At 40.7% G+C, this 23,295-nt stretch overlaps 2 protein-coding genes and 1 pseudogene across 2 annotated transcripts in view; all 3 read right to left on the reverse strand.

Moving 5' to 3' along the window:
- Window positions 1-7,610: 7,610 nt before the first annotated feature.
- On the reverse strand, window positions 7,611-21,847 carry LOC141403697 (protein FAM135B-like). Its single transcript, XM_073986492.1, has 4 exons — window positions 21,012-21,847; window positions 20,732-20,943; window positions 8,557-8,797; window positions 7,611-8,496 (listed from the first exon to the last, which is right to left on the reverse strand). The coding sequence occupies exons 1-4, from the start codon at window positions 21,845-21,847 to the stop codon at window positions 8,304-8,306; spliced, it is 1,482 nt and encodes a 493-aa protein (XP_073842593.1). The 3' UTR covers window positions 7,611-8,303.
- Window positions 21,848-21,897: 50 nt separating this feature from the next.
- LOC141402917 (uncharacterized) lies at window positions 21,898-23,228 on the reverse strand (annotated as a pseudogene).
- The window catches only part of LOC141403698 (uncharacterized), a 79,590-nt gene continuing 79,151 nt past the window's right edge, over window positions 22,857-23,295 (reverse strand). The window contains exon 3 of the mRNA XM_073986493.1: window positions 22,857-23,295. This exon is cut by the window's right edge and continues 1,118 nt beyond it. The gene's annotated coding sequence lies outside the window, so the exon portion shown is untranslated.

Below are 23,295 nucleotides of genomic sequence, written 5' to 3' on the forward strand. Positions count from 1 at the left end.
AATATAAGTCTTTTTTGGTTTGATTATAGAGTAAATTGTGGTAATGAACAGGACATTAATTTACAGGGAAACAAAAGTCATGTCTTATAATTTTATAAACATTAAGAGACATAAATAGATGTGGTCTTAAATTATCTTAATTCAAACTTAGCTTATTTATTTTATTTGTTTATTTTTACAACTAATTGACACCAATCTTTGCTTTGTCCTTTGTATCCTTGTCCGTTTCTTCGGACATTTATACACTCACACAAACAAACACTTTGTGTAAACCTGCATTTCATTTCAAAGCCTTTTTAAGACTAAAGGCTAAATGTGGGAATTACAACAGCTACACTCTTCATCATTTACATTATAACATTTTCGTTAGTGACATTATACATATAAACAAATATATAAATTATAAAAAAAACTATGAGTTTTTATATATTTGGTTTTTGAGAGGAGAAAATGCATTTTGTCTTTTTTATTTTGGTTATCTTTATTCAAAGTATACTTTTCATTACTTTTTAGAATATATGTATATGTTTGGTACGAGCTCGCTAATCCTATAACAGAACCTACAAGGATATATGTTTTATGTGAGTTTTGATACGAGAAAAATGCGCCTAATCGAAATAATGGCTTTAGGCCACTATTTGTAGTCGATTTCTCATTGTGGAGAAGCCTAGCGATTCCGTGGAGCTGGTCATGCGCACACTTGTGAACTATAACAAAGCCAACTGGCATGGGTTCAAAAATAATAAGTCTGTCTGGTTACTTTTCCAGCAAAAATTGTCCAGCAAGAACTTTCTCAGAGTAAGGAGTTTTTATTCTCTTTCGCAAGAAAATTGTAAAAAGTAAACAGACACCAAGGCCTACAGAAGGTCGACCATTCAGAGTTCTGTTAACAAGTTTTGACAACAAAAATAATACATTTTGCAATATTAGTTGTGTCTTTTTAATTTTTCAGTAATAATTATTCAGTAACTTCTTTTCAGAGAGTAAGAGAGATTTTACTCTTTGATACGAAAATAGAGAAAAAAGTAAAAAGACAGCATTTAGTAAACTTTAGCAAGATAACAGTTGATAACCAAAAAAAAAAAAAAACATTGGTGCCAACGCATGAAAGATAAACTAACTCCAAAGCAATGAAAAAGTTCTTCAATTTTAACCAAAATAAATAAAAAATAATTATTATATTAATAAAATAATTAGTAATTATAGCGGAATCGTAATATTTATAGCATTATTCATATAAAATAAAATAAACGTTGCGCAGCTGACCATTAGCAGATGATTGAAACACAGCTGATCGAACTTGCTAAATGTTGCTGGGAAAAATTCTTTCAGCAACTTTCTTTTCTCAGAAAACAACTTAAAAATTTTTCTCTCACTTCGCTCTTTTTCACTGAACTTTTGTGTAAAAAGACAGCATTTAGTAACATTTCGTAATAATCATTACAAATTATCACGTAAAAAGACACACCTATTGTGATTCGAGTTTCTTTGTATTTTAAATCACAATAATGTTTTTGACAACAAACATAACAATCAGGTGGGCTTAGTGTCCGACTCATGGCGGAATAAGAAGGTGTTACATCGATAACAATAATCGGGCCATTTACAACACCAAACGTCAAAATAACGCATTACTGTGAATTACTTGTTTACTTTTGTATGTAAATTTATTCACAATAATACATTTCGACAACTAATGTGATAATCAGCTGTTTTTGCCGTTGTACCTTTATTATTGTGCCATGACTGTGACAGACACCTTCCCAGCAAAAACCAGCAAGCAATCAGCTGATTTGCCAAAACAGAACAATTTGTCCGCCAATGAAGGAACCAAAGGAAGCAAAAATTTTGTATTTTATTAAAAATAAAAATGAATATGACCAAAAATGGATTTTTTCTACTTTGCGACATTGTTCTACAAAAAATAATACAATTAGACTTGCTCATGATGAAATTATAAGGTGGCGTAAAAAGGCCAGCTGATTGGTTTCAATCTGTCAAATATTTTGTTATTGTGAATAAATTGTATGAAAACGTAAACAAACATTTTGACATATTGAAGAATTTTCGGCCAAAATAGAGTTGTTGTTGTGCTACTTACGTGACCTGTTAAATAGATCTTGGACTTGCTAAAAGAATTGTCAAAATGTCTCTCTCGAATCGCTCTCTTTTGCTGCCTTTTTGTGTTAACAGACGACTTCCACACAGACCTAATGTTGACTATGTAATCTGCCAACCTCCGCCTATACATGTGTTAGAAAGGGAGAGAGAATACTGGGGAACACTATCATTCGCGAGGCTAAGGGATATATCCTGTAGGAAGATTTCCCAAATGTCGACCAGGTTATCTCACGGCAGCTGGACGACTTGCAGATGAGCACGACCAACTGCGACCTTTATCGCCTTTGAGGATAGGTGTCCAAACAATGCGCCAACAAATGCTGCCAGCAATTTATTGCTCATCCCACCCAATAGATCCGGGTCATGAGAGCTACCTTGAGACAACTTAGGAAACTGCAACGTTAGACAGATCGATGTTTCTTCTCGGCCCCAGATGTTGAAGCCGTTAAGATCTGGAAGACTGGAACCGGAGCCAAGTTCTTGCAAACGCTATTGTTACCAACTCTAACCGAGCACCTATACCTAGCTGACCACCAAATATGTATGTTCCGTAAAGCACGAATCACAACGACGCCATTACATGATATCACCTCCTACAGAGTCAACGGACTGAACCAAATCAACCGATATCGCGGTCAATCGTAAACAGTTACATCCCCATTCCAATATAATAGCCCACATAAATGCCGCACTCTATCGACACACCAAAAGCAATTATTAACAACAAAAACTGGAGCTAAAACTTCCTTATGAAAGATTGCACCAGAAGCGTCTGTCTGTTAAACGTATACCTATCCCGCTTGTGCTAGTCTCTGTGGAACTCCAAATATAGGAGTGTTTAAGGTATATATCCCGCCGATATGTACTCCAGGTAATGTAGGGCCTATAACACCACTATTGGAGGGAAATAACATACTGGTACTAGTCGATTTCAATGCACATCATTGGCATGCGGTCCTAGAGGGGTATGGCGCTGGCAGAACAGAAAATAGATCTCCGTTTTGGGTGGTGAATAAGGACGTTCCCATTGGAATTGCCAGACATAACCACCGTTTCGTTTTCAATCCCACGGCGGCGGGTTTTTCGATACCGGATTGAGCTGGAACTACACAAACCCCATGGTCAATGAGGACACCCCTACCATAATTAGCGGTGAGCCTTACAGTTCGCCAGATAAAACTATCGTGTCAGCAGGTCTGAAAAATGACGTAAAGTGGAAACCCTTAATTTTTCTTGGTCAGACCATCTCCCCCATCTTTATCAGCAGACCTCCCGATTTCACCACTTATGAACGTCGCACTCTCATCATTAATAGGAAAGCTAATTGGCCTAGTTTCTGATATTCTAGTAGCCGAAAGAACTTTCCCAGACATCATGAATGTTGCAGCCACTCGCCATATACCTGCAGGTCAAATACCCGAGTTGAGACCAAATTTTCCAGCAGAGGCAAGGGTATGTTCATCACAGGCCCATCTCGTCTGAGCCTGGCTCTAATGACCCGTATATGGAATATATGGGTGTGGCAGTTAGGTGCGGAACTGCCGAGATAGTGTTCCTGAATGTACACATCCGACCGATAAATTGCTGTACTCCAGGTTATAGGTCTAACATTGGCCCGCTTTTGGGAGGCCATAACGGTCTGGTCTTGGTGGACTTTAATGCAGAAATTACGTTCCGAGACATCACTGCTGCAGCCGCTCGTCATACACCTGCTGGTCGAATACCCGAAGTGTGACTAAATTTTCCAGCAGAGGCGACGGGATTAGCAAGTGAGCGTGATGAGCTTCGTCATTCCAACCCCAGAAGAGTTAGAATATGTGAATTTGGGGAGAGTGACTTAACACTCTCGAACCCTGGAAAGAAGCAAGATATTACCTTAGTCACGTTTAGCGGCGTTACGCTGACTGACCCGAAGAGGTGCGCAAGTTATTTTAATCGACAATTTGTCGAGCACACCGAGAGAGACAGGGTTAAGAGAAAAGTACTACGCAGCATTACACCTCAACCTGGTGATGAGGAACCACCACAATTTTCAATGGATTATGTTGGGAATTCTATCAGGAACTCAAAATCATCCAAAGCGTTGGGCCCTAATGGAATCTCAATGGTTATGCTGAAACAGTTATCAACCACATCGTTGCCGAAGTCTGGGAAATGGACAGGGTGGTCCCGCCAACTAAAGCCTAGCAAGAATGTACAGACCGATTTCGCTTTTCTCGCCTGCAGCAAAGACCCTTGAGGGTTTAGTCCTCCCCAGCGTTAGAAATAGCTATCCACCTGCCGATCATCAGCAGCACAGCACGACAACTGCGCTGCACGTCATCTCCTCACATATCCGTCGAGGAGTCAACCAGTGCAGGCCTTGCGATAGAACAGTGATGCTGGATCTCGACTCATAATACTGCCAGGTACTCCAAGCTGTTTGAGGACATTGAGTAGAATACCTTCAGCCAAGCTTAAAACGTCGTACGTGGAAGTCAGGAGCAATAAGATAAAGCCCCGTAGAGAGAAACAGGGAGTTATACGGAATTGTTTAACCTATGTATACCTGTACTGTATTCCGGACGGTATTGAGGAGTGGATGATTGTACGATCTCTGATGTAATTTGATAAAGGGTGAAGTCCTCTTTGACTCATCCACGCGAGGAACATGCAAATATCTGCTACTAAATCTACGGTCACACTGTTGACCACGTGTGGAGGTGAGCACTGAACTGAACTACCCCAAGATTCGTTTGGGATCTCTTCCAGCCGAACAGGAACGACCACAATTTCCGATGGGTGATGTTGCAGATGTTATCCGAGGCGATGTTAAAACAGTCGAGTATTTAAGTAAGGTCCTCAACTTATCGCTTGCCAACCAAATAGTTCCCGAAGCCTGGAAGATAGGCTGCTGAAAGCCTGGCAAGGATGCCAGCAAAGGTTAATCATACAGGCAAAGATACTCAAGGCGTTACTCCTCCCCAGCATCAGAGCGTGTTATCCAGTTGCAGGACATCAGCACAGTACCCCAACAGCACTGCATGCCATTTCCACATATATTGGCCGAGGACTCAACCAGGATAAACAGTGATGGTAGCATTGGATCTGACCAACGCGTTTGATACGATCAGCCATGCTAGGCTGTTAGAGGATATCGAGAATACTACCATCCGGCCTTGCCTGAAACGCTGGGTCACCAACTATTTATGTGGTCGTACGTGAAATTCAGATACAGGAAGTCCAAACCCCGTAGTGTGAAGCAGGGATCACCAGAACGGTTTAATCTCTACCTTTCTGCAATTCCACGCCCTCCCGACGGCATTGAGTTAATTACATACGCAAGTTGTAAGCTCATGCCCTCAGGTCCCATCATTGATAGCATTTGTGACAGGCTAAACTCCTCTCTCATTGATATTCCACGCGAGGAATATGAAAATATTCACCACTAAGTTAACAGCCACACCACATGGATGGCGCATGTGGTTTGCTAACGTAAGTTATACGCAATGAAATAACTTACAAAACTTCCAGAATGCAGCCGAGAGTGTCTTCTCAGCAACAGGACACAAGAGGGGACACTCATGTCTTCAGTGGACCATTTGCATGAGGAGACCAAGACCCTACCGGTGCGTCGACACAAACGGACATTGTCGATGCAATATTTGCATGGATGTTATAGACAAGACCTGATAGATATTTCCGAGCCCCCAGACATGATAGGAAGGATTTTCGTTGCCTGGAGAGGGAGGTCCAGAGATATATACTTTGAACAGAATTTTGTTGTTGGCATCTCTTTGCGAGAAGGCAGCATGTTCAAAATACTTTGAACAGATTTTCCAATTTTCCATTGATTTGATAATGGAAATGTTTTAAAATAAGAGTTGAAGATCCCACATGCAGTGGTAGCTGGTATCGCTAGTTGTTTGTGTGTGTGCTATGCACTTCAGATTTTATGGCACACGCATTGTAAGAAAATTCTTCAATCATAAATTGTTTGTATTTTTGGAACATAGAGTTTAGTGATAAGAATCGTAATGAAAGAGTAGCCTTAGAAATATTTTGTCGAGGAGCTCGTCGCAACTTGTGAATATTTATGTGAAAGGGTATCCGTCTACAAAGAATCCCAACTTAAGGCATGGAGGGACATTCTAGAGGGTTATTTGGAGAACCTATATCAGTTCGAGACCAAGATTGGTGCTGAGGATTTTAAGCCTAAAATGGAAAAGGCAAAGGAAAAATGCGACCCATTTATTGAAAAAATTTATAACATCATAGTGCGTTCGATAAAATGGGATTTTCCATATTTCAACACTGTGTCTAAAACGTGGGTATTTGCTGAACCAGTAAAAGAAAGAAAGTCGAATCTGAAAAAGTTTTTTCGGAAAGCTGACAATTTGTTTGACTAGTGCGACTATGTGTCAAATAAATTGGAAAATATGGCAACGTATGTAGCTGAAGGATGGATTGTCACCTTGAAGGAAATATATATGGAGCTAAATCAGTTATTTCCAAAGGTGACCGAGAATGAGTACTTGGGAGCTTTGTTTTTCAAGTTAAATCGGGTTGAGATTATCTACAAGAAGACAATGGATGAGATAGATAATATGCTCAGATCTCCCAGCAAAATGTTTGTGCCCTCGGCAAGCTCTCACTGCGGAGGGAATTCCTTGTGGGACAGTGCACATGAAAATGATGTAAATGCTGAAGAGATAGTATATAAAGATGAGAAAGATGTTGCGCTGGAACACCTGCGTTTGGAAGGCAAATATATAGCGGAACAACGCAAGATAGAATCTACATACGTCGAATGCCAATAATGAAGAAAATTGTGTGTGCCAGCAGAATTTAGAAGAACAAATTATGCCGAATTCCGATGAAGAAGCCGTTGTTGATTTTTTGTTTTATCCTATGGAGAAAATCAACGTTGAAAAAATGGATGAAACTACTTTGGACGAAGACGATTTTTGGGGACTATACCAAAACATGGACCTATGTTTGGGAAAATTCGTGACCACTGAGAACCTTAAATGTCAAATTACAGATTGTTCTGTTAAAAATTGTAGCTAAAATCCTCACAATACCGAAAATCGGGAGGTCCCTGAAATCGGTTGGTACCGTTATATGGGGGCTATACCAAAACTTACAAAAATATCATATGATAACAAAGTGAAAAGTATACTTGAATTCGAACCACTGTAGCAAATAGAAATAAGTTGTTTATATACTAACATTAGCGTTGATTTATTCCTATTTTTTTGTATGCTATTTGAAAAGGTTCCGTCATATAGTTATTCCTTGCATCTAATAAAACTCTTCCTAAAACTAAGTCAAAAATGTCTTTCTATCATTTCATTTGCCATTTTCTTTGCTATACTCTGGAAAATCTCAACAATCAGTAACAGTTTTATTTCTTTTCTTTGTGTAGAGCTTAATGTTGTTATATTTTTTAATTTTTGTCATAATATATTTTTTCAATAAGATTTTTTTGGTGATTTTATATAATTATATTTTTCTCTTGTTTAAAAACTCTAATTAAAATTATTTTTTTTTCGACTAACTTTAATCTAATAATAATTTTTGTTTGTTTTCTTATTTTTTATATAAAAAAAATCAATTCATTTCAATTTTCTTTAGTTCATTAAAAAAACGTTGACCTTTTTCTAAGGACTCGATGAAGATTTTGATTAACTATTTCTTAAAAAAAATTGTTACCCTGTTAAACTATTCCGTGCTAATTATTATTTTTTTAAGATACGTTTACATTAACCCTATTTATCAGCAAAATGCTTGATTTTTGCTCTGTTCCAGAACCTGTAAAAAGCTACTAATTTGTACTACGTTAAAATTGTTTCCTTTATGTTATCGAAAAACTAATAAAATTTAGTAGATTCTTGCAGTACTGGAACAGACTATTTAATTTATTTCTTGATTTTTTCCAAATTCCAAATAATAGTACGTTTATATATAACCGGATTTAACAAACCCACTGGGTTTTAAATGTCAATTCCATTACATATACGTCAAACAAATCCTCATAAAGAAGGTTAACCCTGCAAAAGGCTATAATATAAACATGGCCTAAATTAAACAAAGCATTTTACCATGAAAGTAAGCTTTAATGTAAATGCCATTTCAATTTTTGTTTCTTTTGTTTTCATTTGGATTTACCTTCCGTGTTGTCTTGTGGCCCTTTAAATTCGCTAACTAAAATATTTTAAACCGGCAATCAATAGAAACTTTTCTATAAACAATTCCGAGTCCAAAACAGCAATATGTGCTGCTCTACCTATCAACGTATTGGCGGTATGTGGCAAAGCATGATGCACATCGTAACGTGTCAAGGTCAGTTCAGGCCGGGCCAATATTGGGGCTATAATATTGTTCACCATTTCTCTGTAATAATATAAAATATGTTTAAAAGATGGTTCTGAACAATTTATTAGCTTGACTCACCTGTAAATTACACCCAAATTTGAGTTATCCCTTATTGCAGCCTTACACAATTCAAGGCGGGCTGAATGCGCCGGCACATAACGATCTTGACTTGATCCACAAAGTAGAATATTCTTAAAATGATGCAAATTACTACGCTGACTCAGGCGATATAAGAAACTTTTGCGCATATCGCTGGTATCACGCATACACAGCTGCAATAGAGAACCGGATTTTTTCCATTTCTGCATAAACCACATTCCTGAAATTGAAAAGAGGATAATGTAAGGACTTGCCAACCAAAAACATTATATGGGAGCACAAGGACTGCATTCGGTAAATATTTCAAAACGTTCTTCCTTGTGTAGTGATAGGCAGGGACGTACGCAGGATTTCATTTCGGGGGGGGCCCAACTTGACCAAAAATCATGAAATTTAAAAATATTGTGCATCGTTATGTAAAGCTATTTTAAAGTTTTTTTTTACGATTTTATGCATATTCAATATTGCCACAAAGTTAGAATTGAAATTAACCATATCAGACCACGTTCATTATAGTCCTCATACAGAAGTTTTTAACCAAATTCTCCAATGAAAATTTCAAATGTATACTGCCCAGAATTCAACCACATTAGCTCTTATTTGGCATTTTGGGTACTAAATCCCACAGCGAAAGCTTTCGAAAGATTTTCTGTAATTCGAGGCTATTAGAATAATTTTTAAAAATATCGTCAGTAATATGGATTTTGGAAATCCTTTTGGTGGAAGAACTTCCATGCAAAAAGTGCGAATATGTCGAATAGATGTATACAGTGTATGGAGGATATAAACAGTTCGACTCGAACATAACGCCGTTTCTTCTTTAAAGTACATATATTATACACTAACTTCAGGGCAATTAAAAAAGTTTTGTATTATTGTAAGACGATAATATTCTTTAAGTGCATAAAAACTCCAAAACTCAAAGACATAAATACAACTAAGACATGACAAAATGCATGCAACAAAAAAATGTTTACGAAACTTTGTATAGAAACATTACCCTTAACAGGTTGCAGTTAATTCAAAATCGCAACCAAGGAGGAACATTTCATGTAATGGTATCAGAAACGAAATTTATGAATTCAAGGATCTATTCAAGAATAATTCTATGTCAATTGGATCGGTAAATTCGGTTAAATACGTAAAAATGTATAAAAGAAAAAAATGTTATATCACCATATCGTAATATAACATTATGTTAAATTCAAAAGCCATTCACTGAAGAATGATAGCAAAAAAATGTCTTATCTTGTTGTATTTATGTCTTTGCAAAACTTTACTATTTTACCAGAAGTGATAGAGTCAGTGAAAGCCAACTAAAAATTTAGAAAATTATATTAAAAAAAGAAAAAAAATCAGGAGCCAGGCGATGCAATCTACGACTCATAGACTCCGAATCCTACTCGCAGTACTGTTTGAGACTTCGCAAACACATGATCGAAAAAATATCTCTAAATAAAGCCCGGCAACATTTTAGCTAAATCCTGAAAAAATAGAATAAGTCGAAAAACTCCATCTGATACATCAATGGTTTCCAACGACCAATCCCTTCTGTCGGCACAGCGGAGGCAAACTTATGAAAATTCATAACTTTTGTTTTCTGGAAAACAAGAAAAAGTAACAGTCGGGTTTGCCTACAGAGATATACCCTCACCCTGTGTTAGCTGAGACTTTTATATAGACTGATCGAATACGGTCTGCATAGCCAATTTTTTTCTTTAAATGGTAGCCAGGAAGTTTCAGAATTTCGTCTCCTTTTTTGACGTATAAACTTTCCGACAATAATTTCGAAAAATTTGGGGTGTACAACTTCTCGATTGTTGGCGTTATGCTAAAAAATGTGACTTCGATGAAAGCGCAAAAGTTTTGCACTTTTGTACAGACTATACCTGAAAGAATCGACTGATGAAGTCCATTTTGGAAGTGGACTTAATTTTGGAAGTCAACTTAGTTGGTCGGCGTAAGATTTAGAGCTTTTGGACCAATCCTGACAAAACCGTGGACTCACCCACGAAAAATACAATATCGCTGTAAACGTGACCTCAAGAAGTAACATTGATCAAAATGTACAATGGCTCCTCGAACGGCCCTTATACTACTACACTGAGGTTGGACTTTTGTGAGGGATGTATCCGAAGATGTTGTCCCAAATAGACCCTCTTGGTACTTGAAATATGAACGTTTGGAAGTAATTTGAGGATGTTTAAAGTTTCGGTCAAATCTGATAATTGAAATTTTGTGTTGGAGGTACCTGAAGGAGTGAATCGATCCATATTCGAACGTACTTTAGGTCTCGAAAAAATCGAATTGGACTTTGCTCAAGATTTGAGGGGGCTGGGGAATTGTCCAAAGGAAGTTTGAGCAAAATATTGCGAGATTCAAAAATTTGACAAAATCTGTTGACCTGTTCGAAAGTTATAATGGGCTCGAGTCAGACAGACAGACGGACGGACTAATTGGGATAAAGCGACTCCAAATTGTTTGACGCGTGTTACATTTTTATCATTAGCCGAACGGCTGAGGTTAGAATATCATGGTGCTCTTGAACCAACGTTAAATAAAAGGAGCTTACAACTGGGAAGATCTTGCGGATTCTGGAACAGCAATCTTCATAGATGAGAAAAATCCAAAGCGAAAGTTCACATTGTTAGGTTTTCGCGATTTTGCTTGGAAACCGCAAGTCCTATCGAAATGAGGTAAAGAAAATGTTGTAGCTATGAAAATTTGTTCCTAGGATTTTCCATTTTTGAGATATAGAAGTTCAGGTTACATTTTTAGGTTTTTTGTTAGATTTTCACGATTTGCTTCAAAACAGTAAGTCTTTTCGAAATGGGACTACAGAAAATTCTCTACAAGATTGGAATTCGTAATTTTTTTCCTCGGTTGTACCATTTTTGAGATATATAAACTTAAGTTGGGAAATTGCAGTCATGACATTAATTTATAAGGAGGCGATACAGTCTGTGAATTGTCCCAATTTGAATTTCTATATCTCAAAAATTGTAAAACGTACGAAAATATCATAAGAGAACAAGAATTTTCACTGCTACAACCTTTTCTTTAGCAAAACCTAAAAAAAACCTACAAATGCGATTTTTTATTTTTTTTAATCTAGGGTGTAAGCTTCTTTCATTTACAAATAACAGCAAATTTTAATACAATACCAAATAAACAAAGTTTGAGCATTAATTTCGTTTACGGTTGTTTTTAGCTACAAATTTGTTACTGATAAGAAAAAATCAGATGGACATGCTATTTATAGCAGATATTATCACTTTATGATGCACAATAATAAATTTTTCTCCATTATTTTCTCCCACTATTTAGCAACAAGTTGATATAAAATAGGAATACAAAGTGTTGATTAAGGCAATAAATTAATGTTCTAATTGGTTTTCGAGATATACTCCACCGAAAACCCTTGGTATGTCGTACATATTGTCCAATAGACACTTAATTTTATGTACTTCTAATTCGCACAACACTGAATTTGTAATCATTTTGAAAACAAAATGAGTTGAAAGCCTCAAGACCTTTATATTCATTAAAGAATTCCAAAACACTGGCATGGAATAAAGAAGGAATTCAGTTTTACTGGAAGTTTCTCTCAAAAAGGGTATTCAAACAAAAATATTTTAAATATTTTTTTCAGAAAACTTGTTGATAAAGTACATTTTCAATACAGAACCTTCAGAACAGTATCAGTTTTCATTTGAAATTTCAAAAATAATAATTATTTTAGGGACAAAATCGTAATAACTTGTTAAAGTAGCTCAAAAAATGTTGTCGGACCAAACCATTTCGGGGGGGGCCCGGGCCCCCCGTGCCCCCCCCTGCGTACGTCCCTGGTGATAGGTATTATTAAACGATATATGGTTCAATGTGAACTACCCTTATACCGATCACCTGTTGTATTTTAAGTAGATCAGCTGATTATCAGCTGTAGTTTTAAGGATTGTTTTTGTTATGATTAAGGATAGATTAAGTAAACAAAATCTAGGATTAAGTACCGTTATGTTTAGTATATAAGGACCATGATTTTGAAAATAAAGTCAGAAGTTTTACAGAGTCTAAAGCGGCTTTAACACTTCTAAAAAGTAAAACAATAGCTATTCTTAAATTGAGCTGGGAAAACTAAATTGGATAGACAACTCGTTGTGCCTGCAAAAACCGCAACCCAATTATTTTGCCAAGTGGTGTTTTTAAGCGCCGGCAACAACAACATAGGCAGGCCCTTTAAAAAAAATCAAAAATGCTCCGCGTAGGGCTGAGAAGTTCTTAACAACCAGAGAAAAAATACAATTACGCAAAATGCTCCTAAGAGAGGTAGGTATCCGATTTTATACCTCCAAGTCCCAATGCGAACATTAGACTACCTTTCACCTCCGCTGCTACGTGGATCGAAGCACCCGGTTGATACTGTACTCCACACGGAGCCGATTTTGAAACCACAGTTTTGTCTGATCCCCTCTGCCACCAACCTGCGTATGTCCCTGATCAAAAGCCCTCTTAAAACTTCGAACATGTCTTGGTCATCGACCTGTAGATTTAGTCACACAGAGCTAAACATACAGACATTCGTCTTTTACACTACGCTCTGGTTTAGAAACAAACTGTTATTCTAACTCTGCTTAGGTCAACCTCACCATAAGCTGATGAGCCATTATCATCTTCGGTACTTTGTTGAGTAATGAAAGAAAACTTCAACAGGACATAACCTTCGTAGAGAGAGATCAGCCCAGAGACTTCTTGCAGTGAATTAAGGCTATAGACTAATCTTCTCAATTCCACGGCAGCGCGTTCTTTCGTACCGGATTGACCCGAAACCATAGTGTTTCGGACAGCGGCTGCCAACCCAGCATCAAACCTGTGCTTCACGTAGGTTTCTATGCTGCTACAACCACTAATCTTCTCCTGTGGAGAAGGTAACTCCTGCTCCATTCTTGGAAAAAATGAAGGAGAGAAGGATGACAGTCTTCGACGCTGAAAAGGAAAAACTATCCAATGCCAGAAAGAGAAAATCTCCCGGTCGACTTGAGTTAGGTGACAATGGTTGCGTAAGCGATTATAAGCCTACCTCATTCAAGTTTGACTCCTTAACTGTTATCTTCCCAAGCGGAGATGCATGGACTGAGTGCATATCTCTTCTGGACGGTCTGGCAATTTACACAGACGGGTCCAACATGGAAGAAGGTACTGGCGCTGGCGTCTACTGCGAGAATCCACTAATTAAAAACTCATATAAGTTTGACGATAATTGTAGTGTTTTTAAGGCGGAGATTCTTGCTATCAAGAAAGCAGCTGAATTGGTGAATGGGCTAGAAGGCAGTCTTACAGGACCGGTGACTATATATGTCGATAGTCAAGCGGCCCTCAAGTCACGGACCATAAATTCAAGAGCTATTCTTGATTGTAGGAGAGCTCTGCAGGATATACACGATATCGTAAAGCTATGTTGGGTTCCGGGTCACAGCAACATCATGGGAAACATGGTAGCAGATGAACTGGCTCGAGGTGGCTCTAGGTCTATCGACTTATCAGTTGATGAAACCGTTCGGCCACCTATGTGCCACTACATCGGCAAACTTCGGGAGATCTTCAATGAAAAAGCACATTAAATATGGCTATTGGAACCTGGTTTTAGGGTATCCAAGGCAATCTAGCCTGTGTTTTCTCGTCGAAGAACGGTTTCCTTCCTCTCATCGCGGTGGGACTTATAACAGGTCACTCCAGAGTGTTCAAGTTCAAAATGGGACGACAGTGGCAATGACTACTGCAGACTATGTGAAGATGGGGAGGAGATAGAGACTGTCGAACATCTGCTTTGTAGGTGTCCCATGTTGCAAACAAGGAGATACCGTACACTAGGCAGATATGAGATAGACACTCTGACCTTCCTGTCTAACATAGATCCCAACGTCCTACTTAACTTTTCCCAGACATCTAGCATGGCTTGGCAAAGGTCCTTAACAACCCTTAATAATCAGATTCTTTTCACTCTTCCAGATAATTCCTTGGCGTCAATCTCTACATCTCCTACACTCACCATCATCTCTATGCTATCATCCTCATCTCATCAAGCTGCATCAACACTCCATCATCTCCTTCATCTTTAATCATCTCAACAACACACCTCCATCATCTTTATATCATCATCTCCATCATCTTAAATAGCCTACACAGGATGAACACAATGGACCAAACGTCTCCGAGTGAAGCAGTCTCCTATTCTAATAGAGGGCTACGCATCCTTAAACCTAGCCTAACCTAACCTAAGTCTCCCGTTAAGGGTGATTGCTCTCAATTAAGATATCGGCGACCCGGAACCATACAACATCCGTGTTTCGACCGGCGGCCAGTGCACATATGTTTGTAGTTGTTCCGATTTCTGTGTTGGGAGCAGCAAACGCGGAATGCCTGATTTGAATTCTATTGGTCCGTGCCGGGATGTAGGAAGAGTCTGGACCATTTTGATCATGCTCGATTTGTCACATCCGTATCCACCACACTCATACTTCGGCGATAAGCAATAGTGGGTGCATCTCAGGGGTTGCTCTGGACTCGTGCATGTGAGGAACTATGCCAGGTACTTTGTTGCTGCAAGAACACAGCTCCCAGTGAGTTATCGTCATCAGAAACATTCCCGTAGGCACCCTACAAGAAACCGCACTCGCAGGATTTAAGACCGGTCGTTGCTGTCCCAGTCCCGGGAAACGCATCATTTTTGCAATTTATTTACAATGGACTTGACTGGACTGGAAGTAAGATGGAGGAAATACTGTACTTAATGAGTCGGAAAATATCAACAACTGCTGCTTACAGTCTTGTGGTGGTTACAACGTATTGAGGAAAGATCGCTCCCGAAGTGGATACAGATCTAACTCGCTTGAGTCCGGCTCTAATGGAATGTATGAGTGTGACAGTCAGGTTTGAAAGTTGCTTAACGTATATTCTCCGCCGATTGACAGTTGTACTCCATTATGTTGGAATATAATTAGCCCGCTTTTGGAAGGTCATAACCGACAGGTGTGAGGGAACCGAAACCGAAAGCCACAACGTATATCGTGCATTAAGATATGCGTTATGGCTTTCGTTTTTAGGTAATGACCAGAGGTCCTGGGCAGATTCAGAATTAGTGTAGAGTGCCACAGTTTTCCAAACATAACGCTTATGCCACCTGGTCGGAAGTCCCTTGCCGTCGTTTCTTTTGGGTAGGATCATCTCCCTCATCACAGCTGAAGCCACTCGCTATTTAACTGCTCGTCGAATACCCGAGGTAAGACCAACTATTCCAGCAGAGATGGCGGGACTGGCAAATAAGCGCGATAAGCTTCGTCGAGCCAACCCTGGTTAGGGAGTTGACACTGTAAGTTAACACGTTGCTTGGTGAGCATAAGCGGAACAAGTGACTAGATCATCTGAAGAGTTACAACATTGGAGGTGGAATAAGTGAATTGTAGGCAACGGTTAAATCACTCTCGAACCCTGGAAAGAAGGAAGGTAGGACCTTAACCACGTTTAGAGACTCTACACTGACTGATACAAAGAGATGCGCAACGGTTAAATCACTCTCGGACCCTGGAAAGAAGGAAGGTAGGACCATAACCACGTTTGGAGACTCTACACTGACTGATCCGAAGAGATGCGCATGTTATTTCAATTGACAGTTTGTCGAGCACCCCGGGAGTGACAGGGAGAATAGAAAGGTACTACGTCGCATTAGATCTCTTCCTGGCGAGGATGAACCACTACAATTTAAAATGGATGATGTTGCGAATGTCAACAGGAACGCGCGTTGGGCCCTGATGGAATCTCCAAGGCAATGCTGAAACAGCAGGATGTGCCGGGAGTCGAGTATCTCAATAAATTGTTCAACCCATCGTTAGCCACCCACATCGTTCCCGAAATCTGGAAAATGGGCAGGGTGGTCTCGCTTCTGAAGCCAGGCAAGGATGCCAGTAAAGACCCTTGCTACTTTAGTCCTCTGCAGCGTCAGTAACAGCTATGCAGTTGCCGATTATCAGCATGGGTGTCGTAAGCAGCACAGTACGACAACAGCTCTGCGCCCCATCTCCACGTATATTAGTCGAGGACACAACCGGAGGAAACCGTGTGATAGAACAGTTGTGGTGTCAAGCACACCACGCTGTTTTTGGACATCAAGCAGACAATCCTCCGGCCAAGACTAAAATATAGGATAATTAATTATATGTGTGGACGACAGTTCTACCTGAAATTTAGGTACAAGATGTCGAAACCACGTAGAGGGAATCAGGTAGTGGTGGAGTTATATCTCCTGAAGTGCTTAACGTGTATTCCACTTCCTTCAAACGGCACTGAGATCGTTACCTATGCAGATACGATCTTGGCGTCGGATACCTTCCATAATATCATTGTGAAATATTAAATTCCTATTTGATAGATGTTACCGCCTTTTTCTACGCGAGGAATATGCAAATACCGGCACTAAATCTACGGTCCCTCTGTTCAATTTAGAACTGATGAGAGGAGCACTGAGTTAAATTTCATGGTTGATTGTAGCAGAATTCCAACCACTAACTACCCAAAGATTCTAGGGGTTCCATTCGACATCATGTTCAAGTCGTCTGTGCATGTAATAGCGACTGATATGTGGGAACAAGGCCCTTAAGTCCCTCGCCGGCAGCACTTATGGAGCTGGTAAAGAAACCTTGTTGACCACGTGATATGTCGGTCTGTGGTTAGCTATATGGCGCCATTGTGATTCGGCAGCATATGTGCAACGTGGTGGAACAATGTTCAAACCTGTCAGAATGCCGCCCTGAGATCTGCAACTGGATGCCTCCTCATGCCATCCGGTACGGCAACACAATGGCATGACGCGTGACAGTATTTTCTCGGGTGTTACCATGAAAGTCATCCAAATCAACCTATGGTGGATAAGACCCCCCCGCTCATGCATGTCGGAAGAGATCTCCATGATCTAGAGGGAGATGTCCAACGATATAAGAGAGAACCCCTAGATCAGGAAGCCTATCAAGTAGGTTTGTATAGCATACAGTCGCAGATGCTATAAATAACTATCATGTTAATGCGGTCCTAGGAGCTCACCCCCATCTATCGGAGCTGAAGAACACCAACTGTTACGACAAATCGCAGTAGTTTTGGCTCAACTAGGTTCGGGATGGTGCAGCCGTCCATATTCCTATTAGACAAGGATTGATGACAGCGTGCTTAACATCTGCCCAGCCTGCGGTGCAGATCCACCCAACACACTGCACATTTTCCACTGCCCTGCCAAACCTACTCAACTAACTCTAGTAGCTTTGTTGTAACAACCCATTGAAACATCCACATTCCTAGACCAGGAGATAAACCTAGAGCCAGATTAAGCTGGAAAACGAACATACAGTCATATCATATGCTGTTACAACAACATAATGGTCGCATCGACAAATTCTCGACACTTCATGAAGATGGTCCACCGGTGTCACGTGAAGGCAACCTGTAGCAGGCCGCAGGTCGGAATTCGGGCAGGTTTGAGAACTTTGTTTTGATCTTGTCGCAAATAGCTGCAACTTGCCTGGACCTTAAAGCAATGTGTCGGTGTCGTTAGTGGTCGGGATCAGTACAACATTAACCAATATGTTCAGGAAGAGCTTCATTTTAGTCGTTAGCTGTAGAACGGTGTTGCAGTAGATTTAGCGCCGGAAATTTTCGTATTCCTCGGATGAAAAAACTGTCCTAAATCTGCTATGCAGGTATTTAACCTATCATATGTGTCATTGACAATGCGACTTGAAGTCAAAATCATTACATCTGGAGGGTGTGCAATTTCAGAAATGCAGATGTTAAACAGTTTCGGAGATATCACCCCGCTTCGGGAAACACCCTGTTTCAATTTAGGGACCTTCGACGACTGAAGCAAACTCCTCCCTATGTCTTCGAACAGCTTGACATCGAAGGCATCCAATGTGCTTTTGCGGTACTATGAATTTTCCGAAATTCATGTCTTTATCTGCACCCCAAGTGCTGTCGGCTAGGGACTAGAGGAACTTATTCCTGCTTTTCAGTTTGTCGCAGATAGCTGCGGTGTGCGCGCACGACTTGAAAGGATCGTGTAATCATCCGCATACTATACGATCTCGATGCTGTCTGGAGGTTGTGGAATACAGGAGAAGTAGATTTTAAACAGTTTCGGAGATATCACCCCATCTCGGGGAACTCCCTGTTTCACTCTACGGGGTTTGGACTTTTTGTTGACCATCCAACGTTTCAAGCTTGGCCGGAGGGTTGTCTTCTCAATGTCCTCAAACAGCGTGGAGTTCCTGACAGTATCAAAGGGTTTTGATCAGTCAAGCGCCACCATCACTGTTCTATCACACGGCGGTCTCTGGTGCGGCGCTGTTGTCGTGCTGTGCTGTTTACGTAATCCAGCAACTTGATAGCTATTCCAGATACTGGGGAGGACTAAGGCCTCAAGGGTCTTTGCTACGGGCGAAAAAGCGAAATCGGCCTGTACAATTCCCTATTGCTGGCATCATTGCCTGTCTTCCGCAGCGGGACCACCCTGCCCATTTTCCAGACTTCGGGAAGAATGAGTGTGGCAAGCTACAAGTTGAGAATTTTAGTGAGATAGTCTACTCCCGGCTCATCCAGCTGCTTCAGCATCACCATGGAGATTCCATCAGGCTTTGGATGATTTAGCATTTCTGATGGCATTCGCAACATCATCCATTGTAAACTTTGGTGGTTCATCCTCGGCAGGAAGAGATCTGATGCGACGTAATATTCTCCTCTTCGCCCTGTCGGGGTGCTCGACAAACTGTCGATTGAAATAACTTGTGCACCTCTTCGGGTCAGTCAACATAACGTCGCCAAACGTGACTGAGGTCCTATCTTCCATCCTTCCAGGGTTCGAGAGTTGCCCACAATTCACTTATACCGGTTCCAATGTTGCAAATCTTCATATGATTTAACCAATTGTTCCGCTTATGTTCGTCTGTTAACTTCTAGTGTCAGCTCCCTGACTCTGGGGTCATTGGGGTTGGCTCGACGAAGCTCATCACGCTCATTTTCCAATCCTGTCGCCTCTGCTGGGAAGTTTGGTCTTACTTGGGGTATTCGACCGGCAGGGATATGGCGAGCGGCTGCAGCAGTGATGATGTCTCGGAGCCTCCTTTACGCAACCCGAACATCAGAAGGATTGGGCAGTTCTTTGGAGCGGTGATTGGTGAACTCTCTGAAACTCGGCCAATCACCTTTCCTATGACGAACGTGCGTTGTTTAGAGGTGATGAAATCGGATGGCCTGTTAATGGGGACAATTATGGGGGGATGGTCTGATCCAAGGGAAATGATGGGTTGCCAGGTAACGTCATTTGTCAGAACTGGTGACACGATGGTTTTGTCTGTCCTCTAATTCTGGTAGAAGCGTCCTCATTGACAGTGCAAAACGTAGAGCTATCAATCTGCTCGGATAGCGGTGTACCCCTCTGGTCGTTTCCGAGGGCCGAATGCCACATCTCATGATGCGCATTAAAGTCCCCCAGGACCACACGAGTATGACCTTCCAAAAGGGGGCTAAGTCAGGCACGTAATCAGCTATTTCTCGGCAGTTCCACACCTGACTGCTACCCCCATACATTCCATGTACGGGTCAGTAGAGACAAGCTCAAGCGAGATAGGTCTGCATTGGACAGACTGGTGCAATAGGAAAGCTAATCCCCCACCTCCACTTCTGGTGCGATCCTTCCTTAACACGTTGTAACCATCACAACGTTGTAAACTACAGTTGTTGTTGAGCTTGGTTTCTTGCACCGCCTCTTCCTTGATGTTCTTCCGACTCATGAAATCTACTATTTCCTCGATCTTACCTCGGAGTCCATTGCTATTAAATTGGAAAAAGGATTCATTTTCTGGGATTGGGACAACAACGGCTAATGTTAAATGCTGCGCGTGACGTTGCTGTCGAGGGGACTGCGGGGGAGTTTCTTAATCTGACGACGAGGGAGTTTCGTAGGCAAGAGGTCAACATTGGTAATCAATTTGTTTTCAAATCATTTTTGAGAAAAAATGTCAAGAGAAAATGTCAAATTGCAAGAATGTTGTATTTCCGAACGAATATTCTTATAATATCCTGAAAATTATCCTGCCTTAATATCACATCTACTTACCCATATTGACAAGTCCACTGGTATTATACAATGTACCCAAATGAGGTCCCGATAATGATAAAAATGTATGCAGTCGTGGCAGCAATGAACGCATTTGTGGTCGTGCCAAGGCGCTGCGTACAATAATTGTTCCCAAAGAATGAGCTACGAAAGAAATGCGTGTCGGATTGAGTCCACAGGTTTCGATATGATATAAAATTTCAGCAACAAGTCTGGAAAAGGAAAAAATGGAAGGATTCAAACTCCTCTCTTAAAAATATGTAACACATGTGACACTTACCTATCAGTCATGGTATCGAAATCTGAAAACGTGTCACCCTGATTACGTTCGGACATTAGAAATTCCAAATTTGCACCGGGCAATCCCAATTCCAAATAGGTCCTCACCAAACGTAGATCAGCCGAATTACCATCCAGACCATGAACACAAATAATTAAATGCATGCCATTCGGTGAGAAGGCACGATATTCATCGCTGATATAAAAATAAGGCAATTCCGAGGAGAGTTTTGTAAAGTCTGAATAAATGCTGCCGTTATATTTCAATTGTTTGCGAAATTCTTCGCGATATTTTTCAAATTCCATTAAAGATATGTTGTTGCTTTCCTGGCCTTTGCTGCTGTTGTTGTGGTGATGGTGGTTCTTGTGTTTGTTCGACGACGATTTGGTGCTGGAGGAACGAGTCACCGTTGTAGTGGAGGCGTTGGTGTTACAGTGATGCTGGTGTTGCAGCTGCAGCTGCTGTTGTGTTGCTGACGAAGAAGAATTTGAGTTTTCTTTGTTTTCATCTTCGGTGGCGATTTCATGGGACTGAGAATGATTGGTGGTGGTGTTGAGGGGGAATTTGTTGTTGCAGGAAGAATTATTGGAGGGTGTGGAACGATTTGATTTCGAGTTGTTGTTGCTTTGGGAAATTTTAGTGGAGTTTGTTGTCGTTCCATTCGGTGTGCTAGGGTTGAGTTGGCCAAAATCTTGGGCCGTTTCATTTTCGACAATACTATGGGATCTTACTACCGGTTTGTTGCCGAATATATTGGCCGGAGTAATGGGTTTCATGGATTCATAAATGTGATATACCGGATTATCTATGGCTACAATGGGCTGCCTAAGATTCATGGTATGTTGGGGTATTTCTTTGAGGGGTGGTGGTGGAGCTGGCGGCAGTATTAGGATGATGGTGATGAGTGTTGCGTTAGACTTTGATAGGTATCGGATTTGTGGGCAACATAATTTGTGGCTATCGAATTTTGTTTGTTGTTAGATTTGTGTAGTGGATCTTTGTTCCTGCCATGCTTCTCTTTAATATTGTTGAGCATGGGAGGAGGATCACGAAACTCATCTGGCGGTAGAAGATCATCTTGAAATTGTTGCGGCGGTGGTACCCGAACATTGGTTATGGCCACTGCAGTACAGCTCTCCTTGATGCTGGTCAAATCAAAATCCGATTTGGATTTTTCGGTACGGCGATAACGTTCCCTTCTTTGAGTTTGCATTTAAAGAAAAGTCGGAATCCTCCACTTCCGTCGATTCATTGTAGGGTATATTACGCAAATTGCGTCGCAATTCCGACCTTAAACGTTCTGGTTTTATTTTTCACTGTAACGGAGGAAACCTTTTTGTTTAGTAAACCATCTGCCAGCAAGGCAGACGGATTGTTGGGCATTTGGCTGGCATTTTTTTAGTTGACCTCGGGTTTCTTTGAGTTTTTTCGTTTTATTTTGTTGCTCCAACAGTTTTTGCAGCTTGAGGCGTAACTGTTCCCCATTGAGCCGTGTTTCCAGTTCATTTCTCTCCTTGGTTTGTTGCTGCTTTAGTATGGTCTCCGGGGAGGAGGGTACTATGGAGCTACGCCGGCTTGAGACCCAACCACTTTCTTCACTCAACGAAGAGGTGGAATCACTAATCACTGCTTCTGTGGTGAATTGTGGTGGCGGTACCAAATTCGGTAGCGATTCACTAAAACCACTGGTGGTTTGTTCTTGTTCCTGGGCGGATGTGGTGTCCAACTTAAATGGTACACTGGTGGACGAGAGCATTTTCTGTTCTGCTTTGGCTTTCTTCACCTTGGAGGGTATATCACTTTCCGAGCTACTTGATTCTTTGCGTAACGTGCCATTTTTTAACATTTCTTTAAGATCGGAGACCCTGACGCGGGCAATTTCCACGGAACGTGGTATGGTCGAGGTGGTGTTTGGATCTATGTCATGACTGAGGCCGCCAACAACATTGTTTGCTGCTGTTACTTGCCTTAAGGCCTGGGAAGAACTACTGCGGGTATAGCTATTTGTTGAGGCCAAACTATGGAGTTATTGGTATTAGCAGTGGTGGTGGTATTGGGATCAGATGGTGGTATGACATGACCATTTTGCACAACGGATGTTTTAATGGGTGGATATGAATTACGGGGCACAATCTCACCATTCACAATGGTCTTGGGCAGGGAATTGTAGTAGGAGTTTTGTTTTTCCGCTGCCAACTTCTTGGGTGGATTCAGCATTTGATTTCATGTAGATAGTCGTATTTACTGGCCGCCTGAATGTCCACATTTGGTGGCCTGCCCAAGG

This window comes from Musca autumnalis, unplaced genomic scaffold (genome assembly GCF_047663935.1).
Source record: "Musca autumnalis isolate F117 unplaced genomic scaffold, ASM4766393v1 scaffold_4, whole genome shotgun sequence".
Lineage (NCBI taxonomy): Eukaryota > Metazoa > Arthropoda > Insecta > Diptera > Muscidae > Musca > Musca autumnalis.